Here is a 21,672-nt window from a genome sequence, read left to right as displayed (position 1 = left end):
CATAGTTGTTACTGTTCATGCCCAGTTTGTCCACTGCTACTACTAACTACTGTAGTCATTAAAAATCGGGGCATAAAATGTACACTGGACAAAGTTACAGGCACCTGTAAGTTAGTACAGTTGTGTTCAGAATAATAGTAGTGCATTTTAAAAAGTTTTAAAATCCCACTGGTTCAACCAATGTTGCCAGTATTGGAGTTATTTTAAATTTTATACCTGTATAGGCTACAGACTGGTTGGCTTTAGTCACAATTTTTGCTGTTTTTGCCCATAGTTTTCAGCTGTAGATTGTAAAACTAGACTATTTTGCAACACTGATGCTAAGAAAAATAATAGACTTTTCAACTCGACTGGAGCACTTTTCAATTTTGACCTGTGTAACCTTTAGTTTGCTCCTGTGTGGCTATAGATGCCACTCTGTTTTTGTAGGGCACATCAAACAGACTACAGGTGTCATTTAGACAACTTTGGTCTTAACATTCACTCAAAAATATAGGCCATTAACAGTTCAAAATTACATCTGTTTTGATTGCAATAACATGAATATGCAAACACTTTCCAACAACCTTTCAGAGTGACTTGTGAAATCTGGATGGTGGGGGTGAGGAGTAAATCTAAATGGTGATGAGGACTGTTGAAGCTGTTTCCAATAACCAATGTCCAAAAACTAGTCATTTCTAAGCTCTGCACAGCCTAAAACATACATTATGGAATAGAAATTCAGTGCATCCTACAAAGTACAGTGCTTGAATTCAAACTTTTATTTCTGTTGTTATATTATAAAGATGCTGGAAAATACTTCTGCATTATTCTGTAAAATGTTCTGTTCATCAGTTACAGGACAAAGGTGTATTCTCATATAAATGTCTGTAATGGCACTGCACAAATGTCAAATGCAACATATTTTAGCATGGAATCAAAACAGCTTGAAATAAATTAACAGTAAAGTCGCATTTTCATGTACAATCCAGTGTAATACACCCGTTTCCTATGAAATGTCAGATGTATTCACTTCTGGGCTCCGTGATTATTGTTAAAAATTGTACTCTTTTTTTTTTGTTTTTTTGGTTTTTTTGCCCAAAAGTGAAATCACAATTATTTAACATGAGTACTCAATTTTCACAAGATTCTGTCTACTGAATGTAAAAAAAAAACAAAAAACAAAAAAAAACTTGCATGTTAATTGTAGAGTTTATTTAAATATAACTTCAATTTTAAAAATCCTCAAACTTAAATAAAAAAACATTAAAATTAACTCCAGGCCAACCCATAAATGGGTAAAGGGGCGGCAAAAGAGCGTTGCTGCAAAAACAATGCAATAAAACAACTATGCACACACACAGACACACTCATCGTCAACTGCTTAGTCCAGTTAAGGGTCGCGGGGGGTTGGAGCCAATCCCAGCAGTCATAGAGCGTGAGGTGGGGTACAACCTGGACAGGACGCCAGTCTGTCACAGGGCCATAAACAGACAAACAAACACATTCACACCCTCTCGCACACCTACGGACAATTTAAAGATCCCAATCCACCTAACCCGCATGACTTTGGATGTGGGAGGAAACTGGAGCACCGGAGGAAACCCACACAGGGAGAACATGCAAACTCCACACAAAAAGGCCACAGGAGGGAATTGAACCTATGACCTGCTAGCTGTGAGGCAACAGTGCTAACCACTAAGCCACCGTGCTGCACAAAACAACTAGTTTATTTAAATGTTATTTTCATAATTGTTGGAAGCTAAAATCGTGACTGAAATCAAAACTGAATTGCTCAGACACACTTTTGATTATTTTCAACCCACAAACTGAAAAATTGTGATTCTATTGCTGAAATACAACATGCATACACACTGCATAACCATGGTTTGACAATACTAAGATACACACAGTGTGGCGGCAATATGCACTTTTAATACCATGCTGGAATTAAAACTGCCCGACACCCCAAATATATTGTGTGTATATTAAATAGCTCAAGTTCATCTTTGCACTTGTGTATAAGTAAGGAAAACATATTATCTATAAAACACTTAAGACCTTTTTACTCCTGACATTGTTAAAATACTGGTTACTTGACTGCAGTCACCATACAGCATTACTGACCCTACTGTAATTTGTCCACACGTAAAAAAAAAATTGTTCTGAAAGCTGATTTTACAATATATTCCCTGTTAGTTCATTGTTCCAACTCTAACATACAGTACAAAAATCTTTGACTTAAAATGCCCTAGACACAAGATGTGATGGGAAAAAAAACAACATATGAAAAAGTGCTAAGCACTAAAGACTAAACAAAATATCGCATGTGACATAAAACTGAATTTTTTTTGAGTGAACTATCCCATAAACAAACAAGGACATCATGTTGAATCATTAATTATCATCATCATTATAAACAGGCATGCACATAACTGGTAATTATGTGCTTGTGCGTGCTAAAAATAAATGTGCAGCAGAAAACACAATGGAAACGCTTCATCAGAGGAAAGCAATGACAAATTTTAGGAAAAGTGTTTTTCTCTGCTGTGCATCAATGACATTTAGCACACACAAGCACGATGAATACCAGTTATGTGCACCCCTGATTATAAACCTAAAAATCAATCAGATTGCCATTAATCTGAAAAGGTCTGCTACTTTTATAAAAGAAAAATCATCTTTTTTCAAAATTAATATTTGTAAATTAGTATTTTGCTTACATAAGAGTAATTTATACACAAACACTGAAGTACTTAAAAACCTTTGCACAGTACTGTGTGTGTGTCAGTGTGCACATGAAATCCAAGTTATACGTAAACGTTTGTGACAATTAAATACATAGTAATGTGCATGTAATGCATACCAGTGTTACAGAGGCAAATGTGTACACTTTGCACAAGCATAAAAACGTACTTAAAAGAAATGCACAGTAGAAACACTTAATTAGGGCTCAGGTAAAGATGAATTAAAACAACTCTATATTATTACGCAGCTTTTGTAAATCCCTTGTGTCAATTCTGAAATTTCTCCTGTAAGTCATGTTAAACTAGAAAAACATCTTCCTATGTCTCCGCCCTGATGAAGTACCAAAGCTGGTGCACTGCAGTGGATCACAGGACACTCGGGTGGGCGTGTGAGGAACTGGAGGAGGAGATTTTGTCCTTACATGGGCGACTGAATGAGTCTGTTACTCATACATCAGTCATCCTGCAAATCAGGCACAATGGAGGTCTGACGGAGGAGGACGTATGACATACACTGACGTCTGTCCGCCTCGCTTTCTGACAACACTGCCACCTAGTGTACAGTCCGCTCCTTCTGCCTTTGGTAGTCTGATAGAAGAAGACAGTAAGTTATTACAATGCTGAAAGGGATGTCATCTTAACATGACATTGGGGTGACGCAAATTCATCAACCAATCTGCTGAATTTTTCACCGTAACATGAAAACTGTGACTGGCCTAAAAAGGACCGTCACCCTCTGGTTTCATAATACAAAAAGCTCAAGCTTCACAAATGTGATCTATTTTATCTTAATAGGACACATCCTGCTTAGTTTGGTAAGCACTAGGGATGTGAATCTCATCACTGACAACGATTCGATATGCATCTCGATGCACTACCAGTGATACGATACATGATGATACGATGCGATACGATTCACTCCTGTTCCCCATTCGAAGCGATTTGATATGTATTTGATGGCAATTCAATTTCTCACAATGCGATACGATGCGATTCAACATGATGCAAAGAAATTATACCAAAAATTTAAATAGAAAAGAAGCTACAATTCAGTATGGTACTATGGTATTCTTCTTCTGATTCTATTAGAGACAGAGGACTTGTTTTACTCCTTATAAGCAACAAATTGACCAGATTCAACATTAAGGGACAGGAATCAGTTTCCTCATATTTGGAACCTGTTTAATCACAATGTCAGAACTTAAACAGTACAGTAAACAATAAGACAACATCACTCTCAATGAGTGACTTAAAGTGACATTTTCAATAGTGCAATGTCCATATTCCTGTCTACCAGACAGATACTAATATGAACTCTTCAGCAGGTAGGCTAATAAAACAGTGAGAAGCAGATAAGCATTAAGATTTTTAATATGAATAATACAAATAATAATAACCTTTCACAATTAAGTCTTTTATAATTGCTTGTGCAAAGAAAGATGCAAACTATTATCTGGCAGTCACAGCTGCTATAAACGGACCAGTCTCACCGAGTGGTCCGTTTACATACTTTTGTCCATAAGACAAACAAAAATAAAATATACTTTTGGAAATAGATCTATCTGTAAATGCCATTCTCACTGCTAACACCTACTTTGATGGTTTATTTCATGTGATTTTTCAGGGTTTTTTTTTTCCCCCCAGGAATATTAGTTGGTCCACATGTTCAGGAAGAAGCAGACTGTGCTCTGCTGTCACAACATCACCTGCTGTGCTGAACACTCGTTCAGAAGGAACACTTGTTGCAGGGATGGACAAGTAGCTCCTGTAAAATTTTGAAAGCAGTGGAAGATCTACTTGTTCTTTCCACCACTGCAACACATTGCCATTCAGAGCTAAACTATCCCCCTGCCCCCCTGTATTTTGCTATTTCCTCCTTAAGCCCCTGTCACAGTGGCGTATTCGTAGAGCTGCTCATTGCGGCGTTGTGTTTCATTTAAATACGCCCAAAATACGCGTGTACTCAGCCTTTAACAGTGTTCGTTCATACTTGCAGCTGCGTGTGTTCGCGTTTTAATGTGTGCACACAGTCGCGTATGCCATGCTGCACCAGTTTCAGTGCTATTTTCTGCCTCTGTGGAAGTGCGCTCTGTTCTCTACTGCATGGTGTGGCTCAAAACAGAGTCAATTAACATTATTATTTTTTTTTTTTTTTGTCTTGGTGGATCACTTTTATTGTGTCCAGATGCTGCTGAGTCTGGCTGTGGTAAAGGCTGCCCTGAATGAAACGCTGTGACTCATTAAACTGAGAGAGAGAGAGAGAGCGCTGAGAGAGAGAGAGAGAGCGCTGAGAGAGAGAGAGAGAGAGAGAGAGAGAACACAGTGAAACAGTCCTCATACAACTCCTGGTAAAAATTATGGAATCACCGGCCTCGAAGGATGTTCATTCAGTTGTTTAATTTTGTAGAAAAAAAGCAGATCGCAGACATGACACAAAACTAAAGTCATTTCAAATGGCAACTTTCTGGCTTTAAGAAACACTATAAGAAATCAGGAAAAATAATTGTGGCAGTCAGTAACGGTTACTTTTTTAGACCAAGCAGAGGGAAAAAAAAATATGGACTGACTCAATTCTGAGGAATAAATTATGGAATCACCCTGTAAATTTTCATCCCCAAAACTAACACCTGCATCAAATCAGATCTGCTCGTTAGTCTGCATCTAAAAAGGAGTGATCACACCTTGGAGAGCTGTTGCACCAAGTGGACTGACATGAATCATGGCTACAACACGAGAGATGTCCATTGAAACAAAGGAGAGGATTATCAAACTCTTAAAAGAGGGTAAATCATCACGCAATGTTGCAAAAGCTGTTGGTTGACTGTGGATGACTGGATGAAAGTCATATTCAGTGATGAATCTCGAATCTGCATTGGGCAAGGTGATGATGCTGGAACTTTTGTTTGGTGCCGTTCCAATGAGATTTATAAAGATGACTGCCTGAGAGAACATGTAAATTTCCACAGTCATTGATGATATGGGCTGCATGTCAGGTAAAGGCACTGGGGAGATGGCTGTCATTACATCATCAATAAATGCACAAGTTTATGTTGATATTTTGGACACTTTTCTTATCCCATCAATTGAAAGGATGTTTGGGGATGATGAAATCATTTTTCAAGATGATAATGCATCTTGCCATAGAGCAAAAACTGTGAAAACATTCCTTGCAAAAAGACACATAGGGTCAATGTCATGGCCTGCAAATAGTCCGGATTTTAATCCACTTGAAAATCTTTGGTGGAAGTTGAAGAAAATGGTCCAGGACAAGGCTCCAACCTGCAAAGCTGATCTGGCAACAGCAATCAGAGAAAGTTGGAGCCAGATTGATGAAGAGTACTGTTTGTCACTCATTAAGTCCATGCCTCAGAGACTGCAAGCTGTTATAAAAGCCAGAGGTGGTACAACAAAATACTAGTGATGTATTGGAACGTTCTTTTGTTTTTCATGATTCCATAATTTTTTTCCTCAGAATTGAGTGATTCCATATTTTTGTTCCTCTGCTTGGTCTAAAAAAAGTAATCGTTACTGACTGCCACAATTTTTTTTTTTCCTGATTTCTTACAGTATTTCTTAAAGCCAGAAAGTTGCCATTTGAAATGACTTTAGTTTTGCGTCATATCTGTGATCTGCTTTTTTCTACAAAATTAAACAACTGAATGAACATCCTCCAAGGCCGGTGATTCCATAATTTTTGCCAGGGGTTGTAAAGTCCATAATACTCCCTGTCCACCCGAAAGGAATGCAGTGCAACACACCATCTACTTTATGTTTTGTCTCAAAATGTCTGGAAACAAAAGTTTGTACAAAAAGGCACACTGTCAAACAAAAGATTTACTTATCAAATCTTAAGGCAGACAATTTAAATGACTGAGAGATTATCACCATGCTCTTAATTTGTTGAGCCAATCACAGGAAAACTTACTGTAGGGAAAGAAGCGCACCCTCATTAGAATTTCTCTTGCAGTCTTCAGAATCTCTACCGCCTGAAAACAAAGGCAAAAATTAAAATGAAATAAAAATATTGTGCAACAGAACAAAAATTTAATGACAAACAGGTTTGTCAAATGCAGTCAACAATAGTGGAGCTGTACTGGCTGTATATGGTGAAACCTTCGCATAAATAGTGGTGCAAAGTATAATTTTCATACAACTTCACAGTAACAAGAAACAAGAACAAAAATAAAGTCTCATGCAGCACAGTTCGTTTAGGTAACTAGATTGATTATGTTTGTCTGCTGTATTGTTTTCTTGCAAGATTATATCAAGCCACAAGCGTCATTATAATGATATTTTAGCAACTTTGTATTTTTTGTTGGGTTTTCTCGCTGGATAAAATCATTATCCATTCAGATTCAGGTGTCAGATTTCCCTTTTGACACCAGCTGATCAATGGCTATCATAGAATAATAAGATGCCAGTGCTTATTGGGGGGAATTTGATCTAAAAAAAGACTAAATATCTGTATGAAACAAAGGCTACTCAAAAGAGAGATCAATGTATCCTATCACACTCTGCTTAAGGATCTTGAGCTGAGTGTCTTTCTTCACGGAAAATAGCTCTTTGCTGCCACCTAGTGACGTCAGTATGAAAGTGCAGCATTGTGTTCTAGAAACAGCTGATACTCGTCAAAACTTTTTTTTTTTTTTTTTTTTTGCTTTTAGAGAATGTTACTTTCTCCTTTTTGCTAATTTCATAAAAATTCTGGTGATCCGTTGTCCAGCTGAAATGACATTGCATTAACTGTAGTTTGACGCCATTGTGTGACAGATCAGCAATTTGATTGGCTGTTTCATAGACAATGTAGAATTTTTCCATCAACCACTCAAATTTAAAAATGTAGTCCGATGTAAACGCTTATTTTAAAAAAACAATTACACCTGTTTTGTAGCACTGGGAATTGTCACTTATTTGCATCACAAATCAAATGTCAACGTGGAAACACTTGTGATTCTTCCAAAAGTAATTTGTCAAAGATGCTTATTTAGATTTTGGCCTTAAAGCCACAGGGTGCAGGATTTACTGTCACCTAGTGGTGAGGTTGCAGACTGCACCATGCCATTTGTGGCACAATTTCGCTTCTTTGGTGACAAGGATTCATGCTCCCTTGCAATAAGCAATCTACTAAAACTCACATATAATGGATCCAGGTAGACCAGGGAATTTTGTCTGTTATAATCGAAATCCGCTATACGTATAAAATGGACAAACAGAGTGGCCTTTATTGAAGCCAGCCTAAGGCACACCTGTGCAACAATCATGCTGTCTAATCAGCATCTTGATATGCCACACCTGTGAGGTGGGATGGATTATTTTGGCAAAGGAGAAGTGCTTACTAACACAGATTTAGACAGATTTGTGAACAATATTTGAGAGAAATAAGTCTTTTGTGTATATAAAAAATGTTTAAGCTCTGAGTTCAGTTCATGAAAAATGGGAGCAAAAACAAAAGTATTGCACTTATATTTTTGTTCAGCATATTTATAAAAAGGACAAACTTTGTTATATGTGTGTCAAAAGAATTCTAAAGAATTGTAAATATACTTATCAATTATTAATGTCTGTGATTCATATATATATATATATATATATATATATATATATATATATATATATATATATATAATTTTACTTAATTTTACTTTCCAAGTTAACCACTGAACTACTCACATGGTAAAATGACCTTTTGCTGACTTGAGGAGTGTGAAAGCATAAATCTTGTTTAACTGAGCACAGATGTACATTTTAATTAACAGATCGGCTTTGAGTAGGAACGTTGTGGCCTGTACACTAGCCAAGGGCTGGCGTTGTTTTGTTTCATATCTGGGAACAATGTTATATCTGTCTGAGAACAGACCGTGGGACTCCGAGGTGGAAAGTCATAATAATTTCATATCAATGTGAGAAAAGACTGTGTGACTTCAAGATGTTGTGTGTTGGTTTTTTTGCATATGCCTGTATGTAATTTTGCTTCAATAAATTCCGGAGGTGAGTGGGCGGGCCCTTCAGAGCTGACTGGCGAGTGGTGACGAGGGTCATGGCCGCCGGCTCTCTCCTGATCAGGAAAGAAATTCAGTGTTTCCCTTGTGGTCATTCTGTGTAATAATTTGAGCTGTCTCTTTTACCAGGTTCAACTCTGACAGTATGTAATGGATTAGTTAGTCAGGAAGTGCTGAATGATCTACGGGGAATCCCCAGCACCAATTAGGCTTATGTATTTCCTTGATTAAAAGCCTGACCTTGAATAGGGGTCTGCCACATTTAATTGCCGGGTCAAAACTCTGTCTGAAAAAAAATAAATGCCTGCCTTAAATAATTATGTGCATTATGTGTTTTAAAAAGGATTAAGAGGGCTCAGAGGGCTGTGATCTAAAGCGGCTGTCTTTGTTAACTTAATACCATATTACAGTGCAAGCAGCAAGCAGTATTTTGTTAATAATCACCTGCCTTGAATAAAGGTCTGCCTCATTTAGGCGCCGGGTCTGAGCACGGTTTGAAAAAAAATAAACAGCCGGTCTTTTAATCAAGGACATATGGTAGCCACTTTCCATGAATTGGAGAGTGTCAGTGCTGAACTCCATTTCGTACCTCTGTTGTGACTGGGCAATCCCAGACTGCTGTGTCTGGTACATGTGAGGGGTTTTTAAATGGAAATACATTGCAATGGGGTGGGACGTTTTGTCCAATGTGAGTGAAAATCTGTGATACAATATCTGGTATATATGGTGTTTATTACATGGAAAACTATCCAAAAACATTGGAACTTTGCTTTTGTCCGGTGAGTGCGAGTATCTGGTTTATACGATGATGGTTTAGGCAAGTTTTACTGCATATGATAATGGTCCCCATTTCACAAAAATCAAGGTTCTCAAATTTGACAGCCTGTACTAGCCAGTAGACAGTGTACAGAGGAGCAACCACATCCTCTTTTTTCTCTTCAGTCTTCTAGCCATGCTGCAAAATGCAAAAGGCAGACGAAGCTGCACTCGAACAGAAGCTGTTGATCTGCCAGGGTGAACACTATCACCCTCGACTGCGCATACAGGCCAGTGGCACCTCCCCATCAGGGATGATGAGTATATGCCATCATCCTGCAATACAGTCTCCAACCAGTCTACTCCACGCCTCACCATCATTTGATGAACCACATTAACCAGGTCTGCATGACAAGGCTCAATAGGTCCTGGATCACCCTGTTTATCTTGGATCTTTAAAGCAAAATTAAATGCAAGCCCCCCCCCTGGCTTGGACATTAAATCCCAAGTTATTAATTCTTTTAAACACATACACCAGCTCTCAGTTCAAACGCCACCAATATTTAAATATTGTTTTGTTTGTTTTTTTAATAAAATGAAGACTTCACCAACAACTTCACATCACAACTACCCTCTAAAACCTCCACAGACTACACATGTATGAGGTCTGTGATGAAAAAAGCGGTCCTTTTTATTTTTTTCAAAAAATAAAGGGATTTGATTCATATGTTTTACGTCAGGACATGCTTGAACCCTCGTGCGCATGCGTAAGTTTTTTCACGCGTGTCGGTGACGTCATTCGCCTGTGGGCAGGCCTTGAGTGAGGAGTGCTCCACCCCGCCCGTCGGAATCTCTTTGTCTGAATAGCCGCTGTGGACGGCGCGCGTTGCTTTATCAACATTTTTTCTGGACCTGTGAGGGATATCTGAGTGGACACTATTGCAGAAATTAAGCTGGTTTTCGGTGAAAAGTTTAACGGCTGATGAGAGATTAGGGGGTGTTTCTGTCGCTGTAAGGATTTCCCATGGAGCGGGACATCGCGCAGCGTTTCCAGGCGCCGTCGTCGGCCTGTTTCGACCTGAAAACATTCTAATTTAAGGCTTAATTCACCCAGGACGTCGTGAGAGAACAGAGACGATTCAGAAGAGGCCGGCATGAGGATTTTATGCGGACATTCCACTGTTTAAGGACATTTTGTAATGAAAGACGTGCGCGCAAATTCGCGGAGTCCGGCCCGACATGCGACTCTGCCCGCACGTTCTTTCATTACAAAATGTCCGTTAAAAATGGAATGTCCGAATAAACTCCTCATGCCGACTTCTTCTGCAAGTTCTCTGTTCTCTGACGACTTCCTGGGTCAACAGAGCCTGAAATGTGGAAGTTTTCAACTTGAAATAGTGAGACGCTGCCGTCTCGAAGCGCAGATCGCCGTCAGGCGCCGTGGGCCGTCCTTAAAGCGACACTACCAGACCAAAATCTCTCATCAACCGTTAAAATTTTTACAGAAAACCAGCTGAATTTATCGAATGGTGTCCACTCAGTTGTGCCTTACAGTTTTGAAAAAATTTTGATCAAACAAAGCAGCAGTCTCTGAGCCATCCATAAACAATGAAAAAATGACGAGAGGGTGGACGACTCCTCACTCAAAGACTGCCCACAGGCGAATGACGTAACCGACATGCGTGAAAAAAACTCTCGCATGCCCACGCGGGTTCAAGCATGTCTGATGTAATCACACGTGATTCAAATCCATATGGTTTTTGAAAAAAATAATAAGGTCTGTTACTTTTATCACAGACCTCGTATCACTACATCCTACATGTACTGTATTGTTAGGTATGCCAGCCTGAAGGTCCTGCTCTCTGTGCTTACTCTGGAGTGCTCTATGTCTTGGAAGTCAACATCATTTACACAGAGAACCTGGTCTCCCTCCTGTAGGCCTGCTCTGTGGGCATCAGAGTCTGGGACCACCTGTCAGCGCAAGAGACACATCAGAAATCAGTGTGGAAAGTTTTTAAAAATGATTATTCATTATCACGGGGACAAATCTGCCTGACAGCTGATGTGAAAATGAATGTGACACACACCTTGGATATAAAGATCCCCAACTGTGAGGCTTTTCCCCCACGGATGTTGAACCCCAGCTGTGCTCCCGGTGGTTTTTTCAAAATAATGGTCCGAGGTAAGAACTGGGTGAGCTCATTGTTGTAATCGGGGTGATGAACTCGCTGCAAAAAAAATGGCAGAAAATACTGACAATATAAAAAAAAATAAATAAATAAAAAAACACATGGGCTAAAATTCTATTTGGGTCACTGTGCTGTTTGTTCGTTTTTTTAACTAAACAAAACACAATGTAAAGTATATGACATGAAACTTTGCTTCTGTGAACAGGACAATGATATTTTGAAATTTGTCTGTTTTCAAGAATATTCTCAATTCGCCTTCACTACTACTGAGTAGTCTTCTAGAATATTCTTGAACTGCTAGAACTGTCCAGAATTTTCTAGAAGTTTCCAGAATTATCTAGAAATTTCAAGAAACTTTTAGAACTTTCTAGGACATAAAAAAAATAAATAAAATCAAAGTCTGTGCTGAATGTAATCATTTTTCCATAGACTTTAGACATAAGCAGTTGAAATATAACACTTAGAAGCCAGGAACAAAAATTGTGTTACATAATGTTATCTTCATTTGGAAGTAAACCCTCGTGTTTCCTGAGTACATGCAGACGTCGAATTGCACCATTTGCATGGTCCTCTAACAATGCTAACGCAGCCACTGTTAGTGCCATTTTACACATCACATGCTTTTATATACATACATATAATTGCAAACACGTAGGTGTGTTAAATGTTCATCATTGCGTCTCTAATGTGCACTTCAATCTAATGACTTCTTGTTTTCACACTATTAACGGTTCCCAGCATCACCTTACATGTCCACAGTGGACTAATAGCTGGAGAAACGTGCATACGCCAGCCTGGATTTTTGCATGATGCACCGCACATTTCAGCACTCACATTACTTTTGATACATTTGCATGTGGGCGTGAAGACGGGCATACGCCAGGTTTCTGTGCATAAGCACGCTCTGTACATGAGGCCCCTGGAGGCTAAAAATTAAACTTTGCAAACCAAGAAGGAATGTTTTATTGAAGAGATGGAAACCAAGGAGCAGTCTTTTAGGCAGGAGATAGAAAGCCTGAAGGAGAACATCAAGAAAAAGCGAGAAGCAGACAAGCAGAAAAACTTATCAAACAACTGCATGAAAAAGATATGAAGTATCAAAAGGAACTGGCTGATAAAATAAAAAAAAAAGAAATACAATGGATTGATGGTCACATGAATTTGCCATTTTGCTGGTTTAGCTACAGAAGCGTTTGGTTATATAGATTTAAAAAAAAGAAAAAAAAAAGCAAACACTCCTTAACTTTAAATTAAACAAGAATTTAAGTGATTACATTCCACAAAAATTTTTGTGACAGGCTGTGGAACACACTTTCTTAATAAAAATTTCACACTAAAATTGTGTTTGTTCCAGTAATAGTTGACTATATTTCCACATTTTGTAATGATGACGATATCTGCCTGTTAGGCTCAACAAATGAATGAATGAATGAATGAATAAAAATATGTGATGTACCCTGTATATAAAAGACATTCTGGCACATTTTCCCCTGTGACATAGAAGTTGTGGCCAGGTTGTTGATAGCTTATATTTCATTTTGATGTCATGACAATTCTGGGTGATACTTACTGACATTTTGTTAGGTCTAGTTGAGGTAGTGGCAGTATCTTATGACACTACTGCACTGTAGTAATGGTGTTGCACTTTTTGAGCCAAAGCAACAAGGACGATCACAAACTACAGTTCATGCATGCATTAGTTTTGTGCATGCACATGGCTTATATACAGGGGCGCACATAACTGGTACTCATCGTGCTCATATGTGCTAAAAATCTTTGATGCACAGCAGACAGCACACAGAGGGAAACACTTTTCCTACAATCAGTCATTGCTTTCCTCCTATGAAGTGCTTCTCGTGTTTTCTGCTGTGCGTCATTTATTTTTAGCATGCACAAGCACACCGAGTACCAGTTATGTACATGCACATGGCTTATACATAAGACCCCACGTGACCTATATTAGTTCTTAAATGGTGCAGCGTATGAATCCTTTCATGTACACTTCACCTTCGTGACTTCAATATTTTATTAGATTTATTTTCTACTAAGATATTTTACCTGTAAATATGACGCTCCATTAGAATATTAAAGTCATGTATATAAAGTGTGTGTAAAATTAACGCACCTCCTGTGGAGGGATCCACGCTGGTGGGTTTTCATAAGAAGGCAGGAACACTACTGGAAGCTGGTAGTCTTCATAAGGAATTTTCTGATCCATTGTGCCCAAAACCACCTAAAGAAAGTACTTAATATCAGCATCAACTGCTTTAACATTATCTTTATTCACCACTGATATCAGTGTTATTCACTCGTTCCTCAGACATCAGTTTGCAACATCACAAACGCTTAGTGTCGATCGCGAAGACTCGACACATCAGCTACGTCCACAAGCCATCAAACAGCTGACAAACATAACTACACTGAAGAATATTTATATTACATCTAATGATAAACATTAAATGAAATGATTAATGTTTAGCTTCTCGCGATAAGCGGATGAGTAAATCTTTAGCTTAACGGCTAACTAAGAAGTGACGTTCGTCACGCTTTTTTAGCACAGATACGCGTTATATTTAGTTATTAGTACTGCATTTGCGCAGAAAAAACAACGAAGGCACCTCACAATGTTTAAATGACAAAAATGTCAAAACTGAAACGACATAAAATAAACTCACAGGAAGATTTGGAAGCTCACAGCAACAGCAGCTTCTTCTTCAACTGGACTGTCATCCCGTGAAACATCGCCACCTGCTGTTCTTCTTCTTCTTCTTCTTCTAATAGATTCCGGCAGGCTATACGCTGGCGTAGCATAATGCTGCCCCCCACAGGTAATAGTTAAATACTTTATCTCATGTTAGACTCAAATAGAGGTTGGTGGAATGGAGGAACTTAATCACAGCTTTGTCCACTAAATGCGAGTAACTGCCCTCAGAAAAAATTGACCTAAAAGAAAACTCAGTCAATCCACAGTCTGACAAATCTTTAAACAATTTCCACCTATCACTAGAATACATAGGACAGCACATTAAAACATGATGAACACTTTCCAACTGACCACACTGACACAACCCATCTGGATGTTTTCCAATCACTTTTAAATATGCTGCCAACCCACAATGCCCCAGTCTCAATCTAATCAATTTGACTTGATCCTTATGACAGGATGAGGAGAGGAGTCTCTTATTTTTAATCGAAGGCTGACACATAAAATAGTGCCGCCCTACCGACTCACTCTCCCACTGCTTTTGCCACTTCTGATCACTCAACTCTTTAAAAATACTATAACAATCAACCTTTCCCAAAGGGATATTAGCATCAACTTTATTTTTCAGAAGGGACTCTTTGGCCAATGAATCTGCGATCTCATTACCTAAAATACCAGAGTGCCCAGGAATCCAAGTGAAGGTTACACAACAGCCAGCTGACTCAACGCGATGGAGGCAAGACAGAATCTCTAGCACGAGGTCAGGACGAGCTCCTCCCGAGGCTCCGCCCATCAAAGCTTGCAATGCAGCTGCAGAATCAGAATAAATATGACACTCAGAAGGTCTGTTACTTTGTACCCACTCTAACGCCCATCATATGGCTGACAGTTCCGTCGAACATACAGAAGAGCAATTGGTAACACGGGTACTCTGCCTTATCTGATTATTCATAACATAAACCCCAAAGCCTGCCCTACCAGAGCTTGGATCCCTAGACCCATCTGTAAAAATGTGGCACATACTAACTGTATTCTGAGATATAAATCGATTTACTAAATTGCTGGCTACAGTCTTATTCAGCCCCAGAAGGTCCAACTCAACATCTGGTACAGGCAAAACCCAAAAAGGAATAGGAGACCACACTGGCCCTATCACCTTATTTCCCTTGACAGCCCTTTTAGCGACCTGCCGGACATCAAAAAGGAAATTAGATTTATCCTTCTTTTTAGTAAATTCATAACTCTCTTCCAATAAACACTTCGCGGATGAGTTATGCGCAAGTCCTGACAGCCTGGCCCAGTACTGAAGACCCAACTTCTGTCTCCTAATACTCAAAGGGGTCTCTCCCATTTCGACTAACAGTGCTGGGATAGGAGTAGTTCTGAAGGCACCGCTACAGATTCTTAGGGCTTTTGCTTGGATCCTATCAAGCTTGAGAAGTCTGGATTTAACCGCAGCACCAAAAACAAAACAACCATAATCCAGTGATGACCTTATCATTGCTCTATAAATCATGTGCAACGTTGACCTTTCTGCCCCCCAATCACTACCAGCCAGACTACGAAGTACATTATTAATCTTTTCATATTTCACAAAAGTTTTTTCTATATGTGTACACCACGTTAGTTTTTCATCCATCCACATACCTAAAAATTAAAAAACTTTCACCCTCTCTAAAGGACAGCCATACATGATAAGGGTTATGTCTGGGATTTTCTTTTTAAGTCCAAAAATCATATAACTACTTTTTGATATAGAAATCTTAAAGCCCCATTTATTTGCCACCTGCTGTTGGACCTGTGAACCAGATTTATTTATTATAATTTGTTAATTTGTTTGTTTGTTGTAAATCCCAGAAACCAAATATAAACACCATATTGCATTTTATTTAAAGGTTTTCTAATATTTTGTTCCCTTTATTTACATCTATGCAGGAGACAAACGATTTTAAGCATTTTATAGTATAATGCAATTTTATATAAGAGCACTGTCTCTCTGACGTAGGGTCAAAGTCAGCAACAAAAACATTTTCAGAAAGGTATAAAGAGCAGGAGTGTTGGGCTGTATTGCAGCATAATGTGTCACAGAACTACTAACTGAATAACCTAACTACGAGAATAGTGTAATGAATAAATAACGTTTGGGGGGGGTTAGGTGTGTGTGGGGGGGTTGTGTGTGTGTGGGGGGGGGGGGGGGGCATCCATCCATCCATCCATACACTGCAATCATTATTAAAATTTGCATTTCAAGGTTTGTTTAAATTTTAAAATCCTTATTTCTGATGTTCATAAAAATGTCTGTCGCTGCAAAGTGCCTCATTGCAGAGTTTTATTTATCAGAAATCTTTTGTTTGCACAAATCAGTCTTGCAAACTCTGTTGGGCAATCATTTCTGTGGCGCTTGTGTGGTTCCAAGCGCAATCTAAGTTTCCAAACATACGAATCATTCCCAGAATCTGATTTTCACAAAGCTCACTTTGGATGACAGTGACAACACATCTGTTCACCAGATGCAGATTCCAACATTTTATGCAAATCATAGACAACAGACCCACTGGATTTCCCTCATTAGGAAAGAACCCTTTAAAAAATAAAATATAACGCAATGCTAAAATACCCTCAGTCGTGTGAGCATAAAATAGATAAGATAAAATAATCCTTTAAAAGTCCCAGGACGGGAAAATTTACAATGTTACAGCAGCACAGGGACAGTCACAGAACAACAGTACAAATGTGCAAAAACAAGGTAAAAGAAAAATAATTACCAAAACATGGAAGTCAAGTTCTGTGCGGAATAACAATATGTACAGTAGAATTACACTATATACAAGCAGAAAAAGAATGTTTCGTAATATTGCACGAGTGTTTAAGTGATGTTGTAGACGAGTATACAAGTATTACTGCACAGAATGTGTAGTATTATTGCAAATGGCTGAAAAATTGTTACTATAATGATATTAATGATTTGAGTGATCTGAGTGGTCTACTGGGAACAGTGCTGGTTGTGGAGTCTGACAGCGGCAGGAAAGAAGGACCTGTGGTATCGATCCATCACGCACTTGGTGTGGAGCAGCCTGTCACTGAAGGATCTTTCCAGTGCAGTCCAGGTGTCACATGTGAGGTGGGAGGTGTTTTCCAGCAGGGATGACACCTTAGTTGTCATCCTCCTTTCTCCCACCTCCTGCACTGAGTCCAGGGGACTCCAGTATAATAATAATATATATAATACTCCAGTATAATAATAATATATTATAATAATAATATATTGTTTAGGTGAACACCCAGGTACTTGTAAGAGTCCACTATCTCAATAGCCATTCCCTGGATCTTCACCAATGTCGGCAGAGAGCACCTGTGCCTGTGTAAGTCCACCACCAGCTCTTTGGTTTTTCATGCACTGATGTGGAGGCGGTTCCGCTGACATCAATCCACAAAGTCTTGGGTCACCCCTCTATACTCTCCGTCATCCCCGTCAGTGATGAGACCGGCGATTGCAGAGTTGTCAGAGAACTTTTGCACGTGACAGTTCACAGAGTTGTACATGAAGTCTGCAGTGTAGAGAGTGAAGAAAAAGGGAGCCAAGACGGTTCCTTGCGGGGCCTCCGTGCTCCAGATGGCCATGTCACAGACACAGTCCCTAGCTTTTGAGATGTAGTCCAAGATCAAAGATGAGAGGTGGGGTCCATACCTGTGATCTCCAGCTTGTCCCTCAGAAGCACCAGTGGTATGGTATTGAAAAAACTGGAGAAAGAAAAAAACATAATTTTCACAGTGCTACAAGGCTTTTCCAGCTGAGAGAGAGCTCCATGTTGGAGGTAGATGACAGCATTGTCCACTCCAATGCCAGGCGGATGGTACGCAAAATAGGAAACAGAATGTGACCTTTTGACCTCTTAAAATAGGTCATCTTTGAACTTCTCCAAGGTCTGTGTCCCAAAAATGCTCCCTGTAAATTTGAAGACCCTGGCAGTAATAGGACTGCACTTATTGTGCGCACAGATGGACAGACGGAAGACCTTCACAATACCCAATGGCCAAATGTTGTCCTTGGGTACAAATAATAATCATGAAAAATTCTGAAGGCTACACAGTAAATGTTGCAGTTAGCTCAACCTTGTAGAATGTGTATTTGGCCCCATTCAATATAATGTTAAATCATTTCCACCATCATTAGTGTTGACCAGCTTCATAATGAACCACGTTAAAAAAAAAAAAACTACTTTGCAAAAGGGGAAAAACAGTTCATTTTAAAGTACTGAAGTCACATCAGCATTTTGGGTTTTGCTCACTGACACACAGTCTAAACCACAATATCCTTACCCACTGAAATAGTCCACGGTTCAACATGGGTCAATCAAAAAAATATGTGAAATGACAAAATCAGACAATTATGGAGTACCTCTATTTGTTTCATAAAAAGAGATAATATATCAAATGCTTCAACATTTTAACATTGTTTTACACTAAGAATACTTCAGAGATTGCTGTTGTGCTGTTGCATCTGAACTACAACATTTGCATAACCTCTAATCTTATATACCACAGTGAAGAATTTTGGTGTTTTTGCCTTTTGAAAAATGGTAATGATATGGTATAGAATAGAATTCTATTCTATTCTATTCTATTCTATTCTATTCTATTCTATTCCCTATAATAGGGTATGGCTATTTGTTGTGTGAAAACAGGTAGTGCGTTCCAAAATTTTCAATGTCAATATTCAATGTCATTAATGGGACACTGTAAGGGTTCAGAAAAATATAGGTTCATAGAGATGTGTGGGGGGCACATATACCCACGTTGGCCCGTGGACTAACAACAATGTATTAGTCTAACTTTTGTCATTTTCCCTAAAGAAAATTTTGTCTTCTGCTGCACATTCAGATGTGTTGTGTGGTTGTATTTATTTGTGTTTAACAAAAGTCTGCCTGAACTGACTTTTCCAGCAAACCATTAACAAATTGCATGACAAGGAAGGAAACTGTGTGATATTTTATGCATTGTATCAAGCAGGTACTTTCCATGCTCAAGCCTGAGAGTACTGGAAGTTTTACACCGTCTCAGAGTGAATAATTCCAGGGAGTTTTGGCAGGTGACGCAAAGGCTGTAAACACATAACAAACACTCCTAGAAGGGAACATTGTGCACACCTGGTTTTGAGTCTACCTTTTCCACTTATATTTAACTGTGTTTTCATGTCAAACATCCTCAAAGTGCCCGAATTTTATAACACTGTAGAAAGCAGTCGAAATGATCGTGATGTCATAGGTGTCAACCTGACTCCAGAAAGGGAAAAGAGGGTGCAGGTTTGTTTGTAACCTCCAACTCCACCAGGTGATTTCAGTCATGAACTCATTCTGTCTGCTGTTAATCAGTGAGCTGGAGCCTATTCCAGCAGTCATAGGGTGTGAGGCGGGGTATACCCTGGACAGGCCACCAGTCTGTTGCAGGGCCACATATATAGACAAACACAGCAGCAATTCCTTTCCATTTAAACTGACAGGTGCGGAAAAATAAAACATTGTTTGTTAGAGACTTGAATTTATTTAGGTGGTGGTAGTGATGGGGTATTCTTTTTATTCTTTTTTTTTTAGCACCATACCTAAGCACCACTTTATTTATGTCTTTCTTGCACCGTTGACATGCAGGTTCTCCATTGTGGAGATGGTGGAGATGAAGGTTCTTGTCAGCAGGTGTTTGTACCTTGTCAGTGTTACAAAATTATGGAATTAGATAGCAGCATTGGTGTACTGGTTTTCTTCTTTCATTTATTTTCCCTGTCTGATGATATATTGTTGTTGTGCATTCTGCACTGACAGCCTGTGGCAATCTATTATCAATGCACCGGCATTTGCCCGGTGGCCTGATGGCCTACTGGCCTGCGGATTTTTTTTTTTTTTTTTTTTACGAAGTAAAGCGAGCTGTGAGCTTTTCATCCTTCCATCCATCCATCCATCCATTTTCTACCACTTTATCCGAAGTCGGGTCGCGGGGGCAGCAGCTCAGGCAAAACCGCCCAGACCTCCCGATCCACACCCCCCCTCCCCCCTTTCATCCGCGTTGTTTTTTTTTCTTGTTTTTTTTTGTAGCAGCTACGAGTCGTCCTCACCTCTTAAAGCACGATAACAGCAGACCTGCACTGAGTTTTACAAATACATTTTTATGCTTTTTTTCTCCTTTATTTAGAGATGAGCTGACCTGCTCCGTATCTGCACGTTAAAACGGCTGATCCTCCGCGACGCATCAACAACTAACACTATTTTCCACTCAAATGCACCTAAACTCTCTTTCTGGGGAGCACATGATGTGAAAATGCAATAAAACTTTCTTACCTGTAAATTTTGTCATGTTTTCTGCATAAATAAATGTTATCCATTCTTTGTGCTCAAACGCCAAAGCAGGGGTGAATCCAGATGGAATGGGGGAATGGGGCAAGGATGTCCCCCCCTCACAACACCCCTAGATTAAAGGTCCAGTTTTGAAGCCTTTTTTTACTACAACTACTAATACTACTTAAAATAATAATAATTTCGACAAGTAAAATGTTTAGAGAAAATTTAAATGTTAGAAAAATGTTAGAAAGAATTTAATAGTTACATTTATTAACAATGTAGGTTAGAAATTACAAGTTTTACTGTTACAGTGCTGTCAACAGTTAAATATGAGGTCAAGAAAGAGGTCTTTATTTTACTTTTTATAAAACAAGTATATATTTTCATTGAAGTCAAGAAAGGGTGACTATAAAGTGAGTTTTGGCAAAACAAGTATCATTGTCATGTTGAGGTTGCAGAGGGTTGTTGTGGGCAGCTGGGTAAAGTAACTAAAAAGTAACTAGTAATCTAACTTAGTTACTTTTACAATTGAGTAATCAGTAAAGTAACGGCGTCCCTGTCTAAAATGTATTTTCCCAAGTCCTGGCATAATTTCACATACCTAACATTTTACTTTAAATTGAGTCATTCTCCAAGTTGATTAGCAACACAAATTGGTAATAAAATAAATCCTTGATGTTACTTGTAGCTTGTAGTGAGATAGACAACTGTCTCCATCTTGTGGCCTTTTTATGTATTGCAGTTTCAAAAGTTCAACCTTTGTATCCAGTCATTGGTCCAGTCATCCAGTCATTTCTTGCTTTATATGATGAATTGTATCGCACAAGTAATGATATATTATTTATAGTATAGCCTACAGTATTTCTATAACAAATGTTTTTATATAATTTGTATTTCTAAATTTAAGTAACAAGGCTGAATGAAATGATGGCTTATTATGTCTAAAAAGTAATGTGACCTACTGTCAAT

At 38.8% G+C, this 21,672-nt stretch overlaps 1 protein-coding gene across 2 annotated transcripts in view; it reads right to left on the bottom strand.

Annotated features, from left to right (window-relative positions):
- Positions 1-1,999: 1,999 nt before the first annotated feature.
- The window catches only part of pdzd11 (PDZ domain containing 11), a 33,897-nt gene continuing 14,224 nt past the window's right edge, over positions 2,000-21,672 (bottom strand). Inside the window, exons 1-6 of one of the 2 annotated variants that reach the window (XM_034181637.1) lie at positions 14,346-14,414; positions 13,796-13,903; positions 11,569-11,709; positions 11,354-11,452; positions 6,652-6,712; positions 2,000-3,314 (exon numbers count right to left, since the gene is read on the bottom strand). In XM_034181637.1, coding sequence (XP_034037528.1) covers positions 3,280-3,314; positions 6,652-6,712; positions 11,354-11,452; positions 11,569-11,709; positions 13,796-13,888 — 429 coding nt within the window. In that variant the 5' untranslated portion in view covers positions 13,889-13,903; positions 14,346-14,414 and the 3' untranslated portion in view covers positions 2,000-3,279. Of the gene's footprint in view, positions 3,315-6,651; positions 6,713-11,353; positions 11,453-11,568; positions 11,710-13,795; positions 13,936-14,345; positions 14,415-21,672 lie in introns of those variants that run through there. The other variant, XM_034181636.1, reaches the window with a different exon arrangement.

Source organism: Thalassophryne amazonica, chromosome 11, assembly GCF_902500255.1.
Source record: "Thalassophryne amazonica chromosome 11, fThaAma1.1, whole genome shotgun sequence".
Lineage (NCBI taxonomy): Eukaryota > Metazoa > Chordata > Actinopteri > Batrachoidiformes > Batrachoididae > Thalassophryne > Thalassophryne amazonica.
Note: the sequence above shows the minus strand (reverse complement) of the source record. Positions and strands in the feature narration are given on the sequence as shown.